The 14,020-nt window shown below is 43.2% G+C and overlaps 1 protein-coding gene and 1 long non-coding RNA gene across 3 annotated transcripts in view; one reads left to right on the forward strand and one right to left on the reverse strand.

The window, feature by feature from the left end:
- Nucleotides 1-14,020, forward strand: part of LOC119566076 — a 48,385-nt gene that overhangs the window by 5,651 nt on the left and 28,714 nt on the right. For both annotated transcript variants that reach the window (XR_005225069.2, XR_006290301.1), the window contains exon 3: nt 3,005-3,124. This is a non-coding gene — a long non-coding RNA (uncharacterized LOC119566076). The remainder of the gene's footprint in view (nt 1-3,004; nt 3,125-14,020) is intronic.
- On the reverse strand, nt 152-13,729 carry LOC102933901 (uncharacterized protein At2g34460, chloroplastic). Its single transcript, XM_007066635.4, has 5 exons — nt 13,287-13,729; nt 10,659-10,800; nt 9,361-9,562; nt 7,778-7,945; nt 152-2,260 (listed from the first exon to the last, which is right to left on the reverse strand). Exons 2-5 carry the CDS (start codon nt 10,791-10,793, stop codon nt 2,103-2,105), a joined length of 663 nt encoding a protein of 220 aa, XP_007066697.1. The 5' UTR covers nt 10,794-10,800; nt 13,287-13,729; the 3' UTR covers nt 152-2,102.

Below are 14,020 nucleotides of genomic sequence, written 5' to 3' on the forward strand. Positions count from 1 at the left end.
GTATGGCCTTGATCCAATTCCCAGGGTGAGCCTGTAACACAAGATTAAAGCTATGATTCCTAAATTTTTCCAGACAGCTATGGATTATTTCTTTTTCCACATTTCTGTCCTGTAAAAGTGAACTATTTCAAAATGAAATGAGACATCAAAATAAATGAGATGTATTTTATTGGTAAGAGAAATAATTACTTATTATACTTTAAAATAGGATTTATCATCATTTATCTTTGTAATGTGCATCTTTAAAAACCTATTTGTATCAGTGATGAATGTTGCAAAGCTGTTTTTAACTGTGCCCAGGCTGGCTGGGGTGCTTTGAGAACATGTACAGCTAACTGAAATAGGAATAAGAAAAAACACTGATATTCACAATACTACTCGGAAAGTAGGCACCAGAAATAATTCAAAACCAGACATCTGGATAAAAACTGAAGTAAACCAATCACTTTCCTTTGACCTCATATGTTTTTTTGTAAGATAGACCTCATGTTCTTTTGGTTTTCACAGCATTCATGGCTGTCCTTATACTGTCACAGAAGGTGCAGTTACCCAAAGTGACTATAAAAAGGTATAAATTCTCTGATGCCCTGTTAAGGATTTGATCCTTTGAGATACTGTGCAGCTCCTGGGAAAAGAAAAACTGAGTACCATCCACTCCAAAGCACCCAGAAGATCAGGTCTTTAAAGAGGAAGTGAACAGCTGCCAGCAGTATAGACCAGAGAGTTGAGGATGAGTCTACTGTTGACAAAGGTTCCCAGCAATAAGGGCCAGTGTGATTAGAGGTAATGAGGATAATTATCAGCTTGCACTGGGTGTGGAAGGAGGATGAAGGCTGGAGGTTTGGGTGGTGATATTGGGGGAAACTTGCAGAGAGAAGGGTGGAAAAGGGAGCTTGCACTCAGAAAGAAGGTGGTTGGGAATCTGGACAGAAAGGTTTACGGAACCTGCACTGAGGAGGCAGCAGCACGTCCATGCTCGGTTGTTTGGGCATATCGTTATCAAGCACATCTGCCCTGATGGCAGGGTATACTCAGTTGTGAATAGCAATTCTTATCCATAGTCCAGTCACTGGTATTTTGACATTGAAGACAGTGCTGGTTCTAACAATATCAAAGATAAGAGGATGACAACTAGTAAAATTTGCAACATTTTAAGTAATAATATAAAAAGACTTTCAACTTTAAAAAAACAATACAGCAAGGCACAGAGTGTCACTAAGTACAATTAACTGGTTTAAAAACCCTGTAAGATTCAGTATGAACTTATCAAATCTGTTGCCCCATATTTGAAGATACAATGCTGCCTTGATTATATATATCCTAGAATGGCTTCCCTTAAAAAGAGCTGAGGGAGACCGCCAAGCAGCAATTTAACCAGACCTGACAAATGGTTGTGTGCTAATGTGAATTACTGACATGACCTTCAACTCCTAAATCTACAGGAAGTTTGTAGCTCACAGTTCATATATTTAGATTTCCTAAATTCTAGGACACTGTCTTTTAGCTGAAGAGTAGAATAAACAACATAATTAGGAGGCTAACAGTCTAGGTACAAAAAGTGACTATGGGCTGGATTCTCCTCTCACTTACACTAGTGTAAATCTCGAGCAACTCCAGTGCAGTTACACTGCTGTCAAGCCACAGTGAGAAGAGAATCAGGTCTAACATTTGTGGTGATGGAGTATCTGAAGCAGTAAATGTCTTTTGTGAGTAGTTATATGGTAAAGTAAAGCTGAGGCATTTGATAACTATAGAGAACATTTAGGGCTGAAATTAATGGAGATGTGGAACACCCAAAGCTCTCACTGACTTCCGAGGCAATTACTGGTGCTTATCACCTCTGAGGACTGAGTGAAAATTATTCTTTTGTGACAAGACAAGCGAAGATTCAAACAAACTAACTTCTTTAGCCAGGTTCCTTGAATATTAACTTGATCCTGAATATGTAATGTATGATATAGTATTTTAATATTTTATTGAAATTTTGCCTTAATAAAATTTTCTTTTCAAAAAGTTTATCTTGTGTCATAAGTGCTTGATCGTTCTTTGCCGCTGCTCTGGGGTTGGTACTTACGTTATCCTGCCAAATAAAAATACAGCCTCTAGTTGGTACACATTGCCACTCCTTTTTTTATCCATTCATTACTGTTGAGGAGAGACAGCATGAAGCGAGCTACATCCCCTCTTGCCACTGAGTTGGTTACCGGGTAACCATTTGGATCAGGAACGAAATAGCCTTCATGAGTCAGGATTTCTTTGTCTGTAGGAGAAAAATATAAATGGATATGAACTGTAGGTGGAAAAAACAGAATTGTAGAGTCAAAACATTACATTTCAATTGATTCTCACCTGTCCAACCCCAATGTAAGTACGAAATATCAAGTTAATTTTTAGCAATAGCTATAGAAAGGTACTAGTCTGTATCGTTGACAAATCAGGAAATACAGTGGCCACTCTTAAGTATTGCCAGTTGCTTTAGGTCAGTGGTTCTCAACCAGAGGCCCGGGGCTCCCAAGCAGGTTTCAGGGGGTCCACCAAGCAGGGCCAACGTTAGAGATGCTGTGGCCCAGGGCAGAAGGCCGAAGCCACACCGCATGGGGCTGAAGCCTGGGGTTCCAATCACTGCCATCCAGGGCTGAAGCCGAAGCTTGAGCAACTTAGCTTCACAAGGCCCCCAGTGGCGTGGGACCCCGGGCAATTTCCCTGCCTGCCACCCCTTTATGCTGGCCCTGCCTTTTATATGCAGAAAAATAGTTGGTTGTGGCTGAGATGGACAATGGAGTTTTTATAGCCTGTTGAGGGGGCCTCAGAAAGAAAAAGGTTGAGACCCCCTGCTTTAGGTAACTAAATAACTTCAAGGACTTCCACAAGATGTGCGATAGGCTAGGTCTAGCGACATCACCTCCCTCCCTCCCCCCGAAGACTTCCATCACTCGATTTATGTCTTCTTGTCTATCTTCTCGCTCTCCTTTTCTTCCTATTACAACTCCTGCTTAACCTTCAGGTAGCCACCTAAGAGGACAGATCCTTAGCTAATGAACACTGATTGAAGTCACAGGAGCACTACCAACTTCCACCAGCTGAAGAGATCTATTACATGGCAATAATGAACGCACCAAGTGTGGTAAGTAATCACCTGGTCTAGTGTGTTACTGTCAAGCTATTTTTTGCTTCTACACAGCATTTTTTATCCTTGTAGTACATTAAGAGGGAATTTTGCTCATTTTCAGTTTACTTCCTTACTGCACTTGTACTCATTTAAATTTCTTAAAATAAAGTCTGAAACAACAACTTCTAAATAACATTACCTTAGTATTTGCCATATTAGTAGTAGTCTCTATATCACTATCTTATTTATTTGTCTGGAGGTCTATTCTATAACAACCAGTCTATATTATTTATAAAGTAATGAGCCACCCTGAAGCAGGATCTGCCTCACCTTACCCTTGGATCAAAGACTATTCCACACATAATATTATTTGCCTGCAGCACATCATTACCTAACCTCCCTCCAGAAAAGCCTATTAAAATCTCTTTGGAAGTTAGACAAATGTTTAAAATGGGTCCTGTTACTGTTTTATGGTGGAGCAAGGAAGGTGGAAGCGGCAACATTTCCCACTTATGAAACATTGTTCAACATTGCGGAGAGACTGTATTAGCTGGTTTTGGCTAAGAAACAGCGTACAGCAGGTAAACAGTGTTTTTGACAAGTGTCTACCCTGCAAGGGAGTTTTGGTTAAGACTCCAACTCATTTATTTTTCTGTCTCATTTTTATTGAGAAAATGGAAGCCAAATTCTGCTCACAGCTATGCCAGTGTAAATCCAGAGTCACAACACTGAGGCCAGTTGACATTCTCTGGATGCATCAATTGTAGCAGGTTTATAAACTGATATGATGTAAAAAGTTACCATCTGGTTTTACCATCTCTCCCAGACAGAGAGAGTCATAGCTATGACAGGACAAAGAGCTTCTCCTCAAGGGAAATGTAATAGCATAAAAAACTTGTTTCCTGATAGCATTTGGCTTGATGGGTAAACATAAACATGTTCATTTTTAAATGGGGAATTGTTGCGGCTGAGGTCCTGGGAGAAATGAGCTCAGATCCAAGTAGAAGCTCCCGGAAGCAGCAGCATGTCCCTCCTCCAGCTCCTACGTGGAGGAGCAGCCAGGCGGCTCTGCACGCTGCCCTGTCCGCAGGCACCGCCCCTGCAGCTCCCATTGGCCATGGTTCTCAGCCAATGGGAGCTCCTGGGGCAGTGCTTGGGGCTGGGGCAGTGTGTGGAGCCACCTGGCTGCCCCTACACATAGGAGCTGGAGTGGGGACATGCTCCTGTTTCCAGGAGCTGCGCAGAGCCACAGCACACGTGGAATGGGGCAAGCCCCAGACTCCGCTCCCCGACAGGAGCTCAAGGCCCAGATTAAAATGTCTGAAGGGCCAGATGCAACTCCCAGGCTGTAGTTTGCCCACACCTGAGCTAGAGGGTCAAGAGCTTTTGCCTTTAGTGCTGATTAGCCCAAGATCCCAGCTCTGTGACAGGTTCAAGTGAAATTAGATTTTACATTTAGGTAGAGTAAACTCCATTGTTTTGATAACAATCTTTACTTAAAATGAGGGTGCACCCCAGCAATAAAGTCCACATGGTGAGATACCTTGCACTATCCCCCTCTTGTTTCCCATTGTGCTCAAAAAGGCCTGTATAGAACTACCGTGTATAGATTTCAGAGTAGCAGCCGTGTTAGTCTGTATTCGCAAAAAGAAAAGGAGTACTAACCAATTAGTGACTTAACAAGCTGCTGACAGGCTCCAGCTCTGGGGATCAGTGGGGAGGACTTAATTAAAATAACTCATTCTTAATAACAGTTTGCTGTGGATTTTACTATACTGCAAGAATGCAGTGAGATCTATTACCCCAGCATTTCCCCCTGCCCCCCATTTGCAACAAAGGTCTTTTTGTTAGTTTATTAAGCTACTATGAAGCCTCACCGATAAGGCTGACATTATTTTTCTAACTCATTTACAATGATCACAGGAAAACCATTAATTCCATGAATTTCTGGAGGGTACACTTTACAAAGATTAAACTGCTCCATGATCAAATAAACCACCGGGATTATCCCCAGCAAAACAGCTTTGCTTGTTGACATACTATCAGTCCTCGAATATCCTGTTTTTCTCTAAGCATTAATTGCTGCTGCTAGTCTTATAAAATTAACCACATGTGTTCTGTTAATAACTGGAGGCCTGATCCTCTAAGGTGGTAACTACTCCCACAAAGTGCTGAGCACTCTTAGGTCCTGATGACTTTAAGAATCCAGGGTGCTCAGCATCTCCTAGGAGTAGCTCAGTAACTCACAGGATTGGGATCTAAGCCCTTGATCCTGCAAACACTTAAGTACATGTGGAACTTTACTCATGGGATTAATTCTAGTGACTGCAATAGGATTACTCATGGGTGTAAAATGTGTAAGTGTTGAAGGTTGGGGTTTACAGGTGTTTTATTAATATGATAAATAGGGTTTTCAATTAAAAAACACAAAGGTTTGCTAATCTGGGGTCTGTATCCTTCACAGGATCTGAAGAATGTAGGGCCTTGAGGAGCTTTACTGCTATACTGAAAGACGTTTAGGACCGTTTTTTTTTTTTTTTAAAGCCCAGTTATGTGTGCAAAAATTCACAAACAATCGTAAGCCTACAGTACACACCAGAGCAGTTAGACATGTAAGTGATAGACTGTGTGTTCAGATACCTCAGTGTGATTGTGACATATATGGACACTAGTGTGACTATACACACAACATTATCACTTGTATGATTCTGACTGGGCTGAGTGTGATTTTTATGTGTGAGTACAATTACAAAATGTGATTTACATAGCAGTGCAAACACATTCTTAACAAAAATGAATCAAGGCAAAACTGTTACTTACAAACTCAGGTGAGAATGACTAAAACATTCACTGAGGTTTGTCAATCTTCCCGGGTCCCTGGTTTGAGTATGGACAAACCTGGGCATAGGGAAAAGCCCTGGGAAAAGTGATCATATGACAGCATGGCTACACTTGCAGATGTAGAGTGCTGGGAGTTAAACCAGCCCTTGGAGACCGCAGCAGGGAAAGCACTGCCGTGTGTTCAAACCGTCAGCTGCAAGCAGTGGCATGGCCACATTAGCAGCTCTTGCAACGCCACAGAGAGCAGTATATTGGTAGCTATCCCAGTGTGCAAGTGGCTGCAGGATGCTTTTCAAATGGGGGGGTGGAGGGTGTATGTGGGGGGAGAGACTGTGTTGGGGGAGGGCAGAGAGTGTGTCAGCATGCTGTCTTGCAAGTTCAGACAGCAGACATCAGCCCACACACACACACACACACACACACACCCCTCCTCAGCAGCAGGAGCATTCCACAGTAATGGTTGCTTTGTCCTGGAGCAGATAAGCAGCTAGCTGGCAGGAAAGGGAGCTTTGAAAGGGGATATCTGCATGCCTGCAGCTGAATTCAAAACAATGATCAGAGTGGCCACTTGACGTCAAGGGATTACGGAATGTTTCCGGAGGCCAATCACAATGCAGTAATGCAACACGTCATCCACACTGAAACCCTGGTGTTTTCAGATGGGGCACAGCAAGCTCTATGCTTTTCATGGTGGTGGATTACCAGGAGCACTCCAGCTGCAGAGTCCAGGCGCTCTAAGTGCCTTGCCAGTGTGGACACCTCAAGAATTAGGGCACCCGGGGCTGATTTAATGCGCTCTAACTTGCAAGAGTAGCCAAGGCCTGAGTCAAATCAGCCCCAAATTGTTAATTAGAGGTGAGCTTTGCTTTGGAATGTTGGGTTCACAAAATTCAAACAAACACAGAGAGGGTACTACTACTACCTTACATGAAATGAAGTCTAAAAGAGATTTGTCTGAACTCTGCTGAACACCCTGGGTTTCACACAGCTCGAGTCTAGTGCTTTATCTGCCGCAGTCATGGCAAAATGAAATTAACAAGAGCTCTACCTTCACACTAGAATGGAAAACTGAACACAACAGGGCTTGATTTTCCTGCATGCATGGCATGAAGTAAGTAACAGGTAAGATAAATTTGGGGCCTGTCTATTCTTTGATACTGTTCCTTCAATTCAGTTGTTTTCCACTTATTATCCTTGACCCTGGTCCAATGCCCCTTGAAGTTTTTCCACTAACTTCAGTGGGCACTGGATCAGGTCCTTGGTTAGTAAAGCTTTGATATATCAGTCCCTGGAAACATTGGCTAAATGATGTAGGTAACATATAATTGATACCCCTACACTGGAAACATTTATTCTCAAATCCATTTAATACTTTCTTTTCCCTCTTTCAGTTTAAAATATTTCGGGCCACCCGAAAGTAATTAACGGTACTAGCTAGATGTCGCTCTGCACTCTTTTCCAGATAGCTCTACCAATGCTCCTCAAGCCTAACTAACAGAACTTGCAAAATACTGAGTGGCCTCAACTCCAAAGGAAAGCTCTTTGGGGCAGAGAGTGTCTTTTTGTTCTGCGTTTGAACAGTACTTTGCACAATAGGGTCTTGGCCATGACTGGGGCTCTGAAGTGCTACCATAATACAAACAAAAACGTAGTCAAAATTAAGGCCAATCAGCACCTGCTGCAGGAGGTACTTCACATCTATTCAAAATAAGGACAGTAGGCAATGAGTGGATATCTTCATCACCCATAAGGCCATCAATATTACTCACTGGTTATACAGTCATCAAAGCTTTCCCATAGTTGATGCTGCTACCATAGTTCCTTTACCTGTGGCTGGAACATTTTGAAGTCCTGGTGGCCTCACTACAGTCCAGCTGAGGTCACTGCACTCCTTCTCTAAGTAGTTTTCCATTTGTTTCATGTTGGAAAGCACACTTCTGATGAGTGGCAGGAGGAGAAAACGCACCATGAGTGGAGCATTCTGTCCAGACTCAGCTGTAAGGAAAGAGACATTCTTTTCACTCTTCTCACAGAATTCCTGAACATGAGTTTGGCTATATTGGCTATCACAGCACTCATGCATCCTCAAGAGATATGGCATCAGTCTAGGTATTGGGACAGAACGGATCCAGACAGGGAAGGTAAACCCAGAGGAGTTGCTTGTGAAGCATAGGAAAGTTGAGAGAGGGCCCCTTTACCATCTTTGGGAGTTTGATTCACTATAGTAAGGGCAGAGGTACGCATTAATAAGGTGAGGGAAGTCTGTAGAGAAAGAGACTGCAGGAGGGAACCAGGAAGCTTAGAGAGAATTTCCAGCAGACCTCAGTCTGTTGTCCTACAGATTTAAAAAACACTTTTTTAATGAAAGTCAAAGAAGGGTGTTTTCCAGTGTTTAGCTATTTAACTAGCCAATAAAAGAAGGAATTCTAGATAAGCATGGTAAACACCTTGGCCTAGGCACTATAACACCTACTGTATCAGCATCTTTTGTCAAATGAGGCTGGTCTGTAATACTGTAAAAGTGGTTCACCAAATTTTCAGCTCTATTTGTAAATGCACCAGACAGGATATATTGTCCAGTCACATGAAATACAATGTAATTTATCGTGATCCTTGTAATATTCTGGATAGGATATGAGGTTTTTGGGAAAAATGAAGCCAAGACAGCCTCTAAAGAAGCTATCCCAGGCTGTATGCAGGACTTTGGGGAATTTTAGTGGGTTCCGCTTAGAAATCCAACAAGAAGGGATATGGGGAAAAATTTTCAAAGGCACCTTATTTAGATTGTAAGCCCCTTCAGAAAGGGACTGTCTTTTTGTTCTGTGCGTGTACAATACTTAACACAATGTGCTCCTGGTCTGTGACTAAGGCTCCTAAGCAGTACAGTAATACAAATAATAAAGTGACTTAAGAGCCTAAGTCCTATTGACTTGTAAGACAATGTAGAAGGTTAGGTCAATTACGGCTTCTGAAAATTTTATCCCTGGTCAACAACAACAGAACTGCTTGTTCATAGATACTAAGGTCAGAAGGGACCATTATGATCATCTAGTCTGACCTCCTGCACAATGCAGGCCACAGAATTTCACCCACCCACTCCTGCGAAAAACCCCTAACCTATGTCTGAGCTATTGAAGTCCTCAAATCGTGATTTAAAGACTTCAAGTAGAAGAGAATCCTCCAGCAAGTGACCCGTGCCCCATGCTACAGAGGAAGGCGAAAAACCTCCAGGGCCTCTTCTTTCCTTCAGTACTGAGACTCTTAATTTTCAGTTCAAGGTTCTCAGGAATCTCAGATGCTAAAATCCCCTTTACCCGGTAGACAATAGTAACCCCTCCTCCTTACTCATTCTCTCTGGAGCCAATGTCTAGAAAGATGCACTTGAACAATCCGCTGGTTACTGTACTCACGGGAAGTGTACCATGATGTCATGGTTATTACACGGTTCACTCTGGCTAGCCGCATGGCAGCCACTATAGCTTCCATTGAATCTGTGTATCCTGAAATTGCTGAGAAGATCTTGTAGGGGAAGCCCAAGCAGGAAATGACAGCATCTTGACCTTGAAAATGTCCCGACAACAGTTCTGCTGAAAAGATGTTTGCTTCCACCACCTAAAAAGATGTAATAATATCATAATCTTGTCAATACTTCTCTCCCCACCATACCCATCAACATTTCCTTCTCCTGAGGCACAGTGTGATTAAGGGACTTGCCCAGGTTTACTCAGAACCTCAGTGGCAGAGCTGAGAATAGAATTGAGAGAGCCTAACTCCTGGCCCACTGCCTAATACACTGGACGGCACTGGAGTTCAGTGCCTCCCAGCTCGACAGACTAATGATACTGACCTAGAGGATCAGGCTCTAGAGAGGACCCAGTCTTCAAGGGCGTGTTCACTTCTTTGTTTGCCTGGTCCAAAGTCAATGCTCTCTTCTCCAAGGTCACAAGAAGTCCAGTCAAGGTGTCTGGTGAAGCTGTTCTCTGAGGCAGTTAGACCCCATTCCTGCAAGCATCTCTTGAGAACTGCTGACTGCTCTCAAATCCCACTGAAATCAGCACTCTGCAGGAACAGAGCCTTTGGCAATTCCACCCTTTCAATTCCCAGACCCAAACTGCTGCTGGAGCGCTCATCGTTAAAATTAAAGAAGAAAAGAGCAGGAAACGTGGTATAACATAAAATCTCCTGGGATTGTAGAGATATTGGCTCAGAAAGTAAGGTGGGAATTTCTAATAGGGCGGGAACCTGCAGGTGCTGTATCTGGTTTTCGGAGATCACATGCCACACAAATAATTTCGATGTCATTGGGCAGGCTGACATGTTTTTGTAGAATCATTTGCCCAACCTGAGTTACAATAGCTATCTAGAAAGCTGATCCAAAGCCTAGAGAGTCCAATGGAGAGACTTCAATTGAATTCAACAGGCTTTGGATCAGATCCATAGGCAGTATAAGTACCAGTAGATAAATATGGAATATATTTAGGCCAAGATTAAAAAAAAGAAATTAGTGGTCCTCATTGCTTGCATTATTGGTTGCCTGACTTGAGACACATTAAAATGACCACAATTTTTAGAAAGTGCTGAGCGCCCACCCTCTGAAAATCAGGCCCCTCTAAAGTGTCAAGTTGAGGTACCCAAAATCACTAGTCACTTCAGCAAACGACCTCATATAGAAAACTATTATCTGCTTAGTATTTAAAAAATGAAATACCTTCAGATTTTTATGTTGAATAGTCAGTTTGGTGACATTCCGCACAAGTGCTGTCACTTCATGGCCTTGCTGTAGTGCTTGTGAGACCAGAAACTGACCAGATTGACCTGTGGCACCAAGAACCGACAGCTTCATAACTTATCTGCCAAGAAAAGGCAAGGTTGAGAATGGTTTTGGTTGTGAATAGCTGCCTGGTATTTAAATTTAAAAGGAAAAAAAAAAGGTCTCTAGATGTTTAGGAAGACAGTAACTTTTAAGGTCCAACTCAAGTATCTTGTTTAACTTTGATTTCGGCACAGGAGCTCTCTAGGGACCAGAATGTGTACGTTACAATGTTGCGGTATGGAGTCACAGGACTGCAGGGAAAGCTCTAGGAGAGACTGCTCCTTGGGAAGTACAGCCCTTCACCCACTCCCCGGTGCAAGTGATGGGAATGAACAGCCTGTACTATGTTTTAGCACTATTCAGCCTGCTCCCATCTTCACTGCTGGCAAGTTCTGTAGGCTAGTAAGGATGCTGCGGCAGGACATGAAGGAATCAGTCACTGTAGTCCACCAAAGGCACGGACTGCAATTGTCCCTGGCTCTTGTACAGGATGCAGAAAAGCTTCTTGGTGTGACCCACGCTCATCTGATTCCCTCGCCATCACCTGTTCAAAGGCGAGGGACAATCAACCTCTAAGAGTATGTCTACACAGCAGACATTGGCATTCCAGAGCGAGCGAGAACCTAGGTTGACAGACTTGGTCCAGTGGGGCTCGTGCTAGCACTCTAAATAAATAGCTGTCTAGACAGCCCTTTGAAGTTGCAGATAGGGCTGGAGCTCGGACTCTGAAGCTCACTCCCCTCTCTAGGCATCAGAAGCATTTCTAGTTAATATGGCTATTCATTTGTTTTGTTTTGAGGCAACTATCTGTCGTGGAAATTATGATGGGTAAAGTGTGTAGAAATATTTACACACACTGTACGTTTCCAGCAGGATCAAGGGGCAGGTGGGAATCTGTCCTAGAACAACTGCTGCTGCTCATCATTCTTTCTAGCTCCTCCCAGACTTTGCTCCCCATTGCCATTGTTAGTGTGGTGCCTCATACTTCGGGGCATATTGGGCAGATTGCTGCTACAGTATCAATGAATTTACTTACATTTACTTTATAATTAAAAAAGACCCAAGGCCATCCAGAGGTGCACATAACTATTCTACACAACCACATGTTCCTATCCCAGTTACCCGAGTTCTCCCACCCCCATTCCCTGCTTTGGTCTTGTCTTTTATTAAATTGTAAGCTCTTCAGTCTAGGACTGTCTTCCTGTATGGCCATATAGTGCCTAGCACAATGGGTCCCTGATCCTGGATGTGAGATCAACATAAGAATGCCTAAGGAATACTTAGCTCCTATATACTTTGCATTATAGGTCTCAATGTATTTTATAAGGGTGGTTCATTTTACAGATTGGAAAGATGAGGCATTGAGAGATGGGGTGATCCACCCAAACCCACAGAACAAACTGGGAATAGAACCCAGGCCTCCTGACTCTTAGTACAGTGCCCTATAAACCAGCCTGACAAACTGTAACATTGAGGTACATAGTTTTCAGCAACTCAATTGGCTCAGATTTGTGTTTTTGATGATTTAAATTCCTTTCCTTTTGTACCTACTCAGCAGGAGGGCGAGACTTTTTTCTAAGGAAGAGGTGGAGCAGGAGATTGTAGCCACTTCTTCTGTGATGCGAGGAACCACACCTCATTCGCCCAGTGCCTCTCTGTCCTGTGCTGTTTCCTAGATATCAGGCCTGCTGAGTGATCAAGGACCAGACAGCTGCTTGTATCATTCCAGAATGCAGAATCATCCTCTGGAGCCAGGGATTTCTGCTAGCTGCCATTGCTATATTTTCAGATTGAGACTAAATTCTGTGCTTGTGAGTGTACCTGCATATACTATTTATCTTATTTCTTTGCAAGGCTCTCTCTGGAGTTCACCCCTGTGCTGCCCTGTTCCCTTCTGGGAATTTTTTGGAACAGCTATTCCCCATCTGCTTCATGCTCCCCCCACCAGAAACTCCCTCTTTCCCCTATCACCACATACATTACATTCAGAGATACTGCAATGAGAAAAGACTATTAGATCACCTAGTCCATCCCCTGCCACTACCAATTTGTTCTATACACTCCTTAGGTGTCACATCGAGTAGCAGCAGCAGTGGGGCAAGGGATCAGTGAGAAAGAGAGGGCTGCTTATTTCCTGGTTTCAGAGTAGCAGCCGTGTTAGTCTGTATTCATAAAAAGAAAAGGAGTACTTGTGGCACCTTAGAGACTAACCAATTTATTTGAGCATAAGCTTTCGTGAGCTACAGCTCGCTCCGATGAAGTGAGCTGTAGCTCACGAAAGCTTATGCTCAAATAAATTGGTTAGTCTCTAAGGTGCCACAAGTACTCCTTTTCTTTTTGCTTATTTACTGTATCATATGATCAGTCCAGGATATTCTATAAGACTATTCAGTAGGAATTTAAACAGGCCAAGTTCTCCTTGCCCCACCCAGCACCACTTCTCAGCAACAAGGAGACAGATAAGAGCATAGAAGTGACTTTTCCCCAGCCCATTCTTTAATACAAACTAAAACAAATACTTACCAAAATCACTTGTTGGAGACGAGTGATGGGAGATGGCTATGCCCCTTGGTTAGAGTAGTAGCTAGAAGTAGCTCTGCACCAAACTCTCCAGAGAGTCTTACTGCATTTGTGTATGGGAGGCAGGAACTGGATTCAGGTTTCCTTTTCTGTCATGTTCACACTAAGTTCTCCAAACAAAATCCTCTGAGCATGTATGCATTGACCCCTCCTCTTCCTACCTCCTACAGGCTCCGCCTCCCTGATCGTTTTACTTGCCTAAAAATAATGTCTTAATTACTTTTGGTTTGTTTTTTACGCATTTTGAGGCTTATCAGTAGTTTCCCACAGTCCAGCCCCATTCCCTTTTATCTATTACAACATGAACAATCCTGCTAACGCAGCAGAAAGTCACGGGCAGGGAGCCTGTAGTGCTGGGATGTTGCCACGCCTCCAGTGTCTTGTTACACACAAGTTATGCAAGGGGGAAAGAAACCCATTAACCACATTAGCTAGGCTGTCAGCAATACAAATTGCCACTGATACTGATTGCATCTAGACACTGTTTCTGGGACTTCTCTGACGTGGGGTCTCCATTTTTCAAGAGATCCTGATTTTGCGGAACAAATTTGTAGAACCGTGGGGTCTGCTCCTGCCTGAGCACATTGATTACTGTTTGGGGTAGTGCCTAGAAGCCTCAGTCAAGTGGGGACCTGGGATGGGGTGTATAAACACCACAGTGGCAGTGACAGCGGAAG

The sequence above is a fragment of the Chelonia mydas genome, chromosome 4, assembly GCF_015237465.2.
Source record: "Chelonia mydas isolate rCheMyd1 chromosome 4, rCheMyd1.pri.v2, whole genome shotgun sequence".
NCBI lineage: Eukaryota > Metazoa > Chordata > Testudines > Cheloniidae > Chelonia > Chelonia mydas.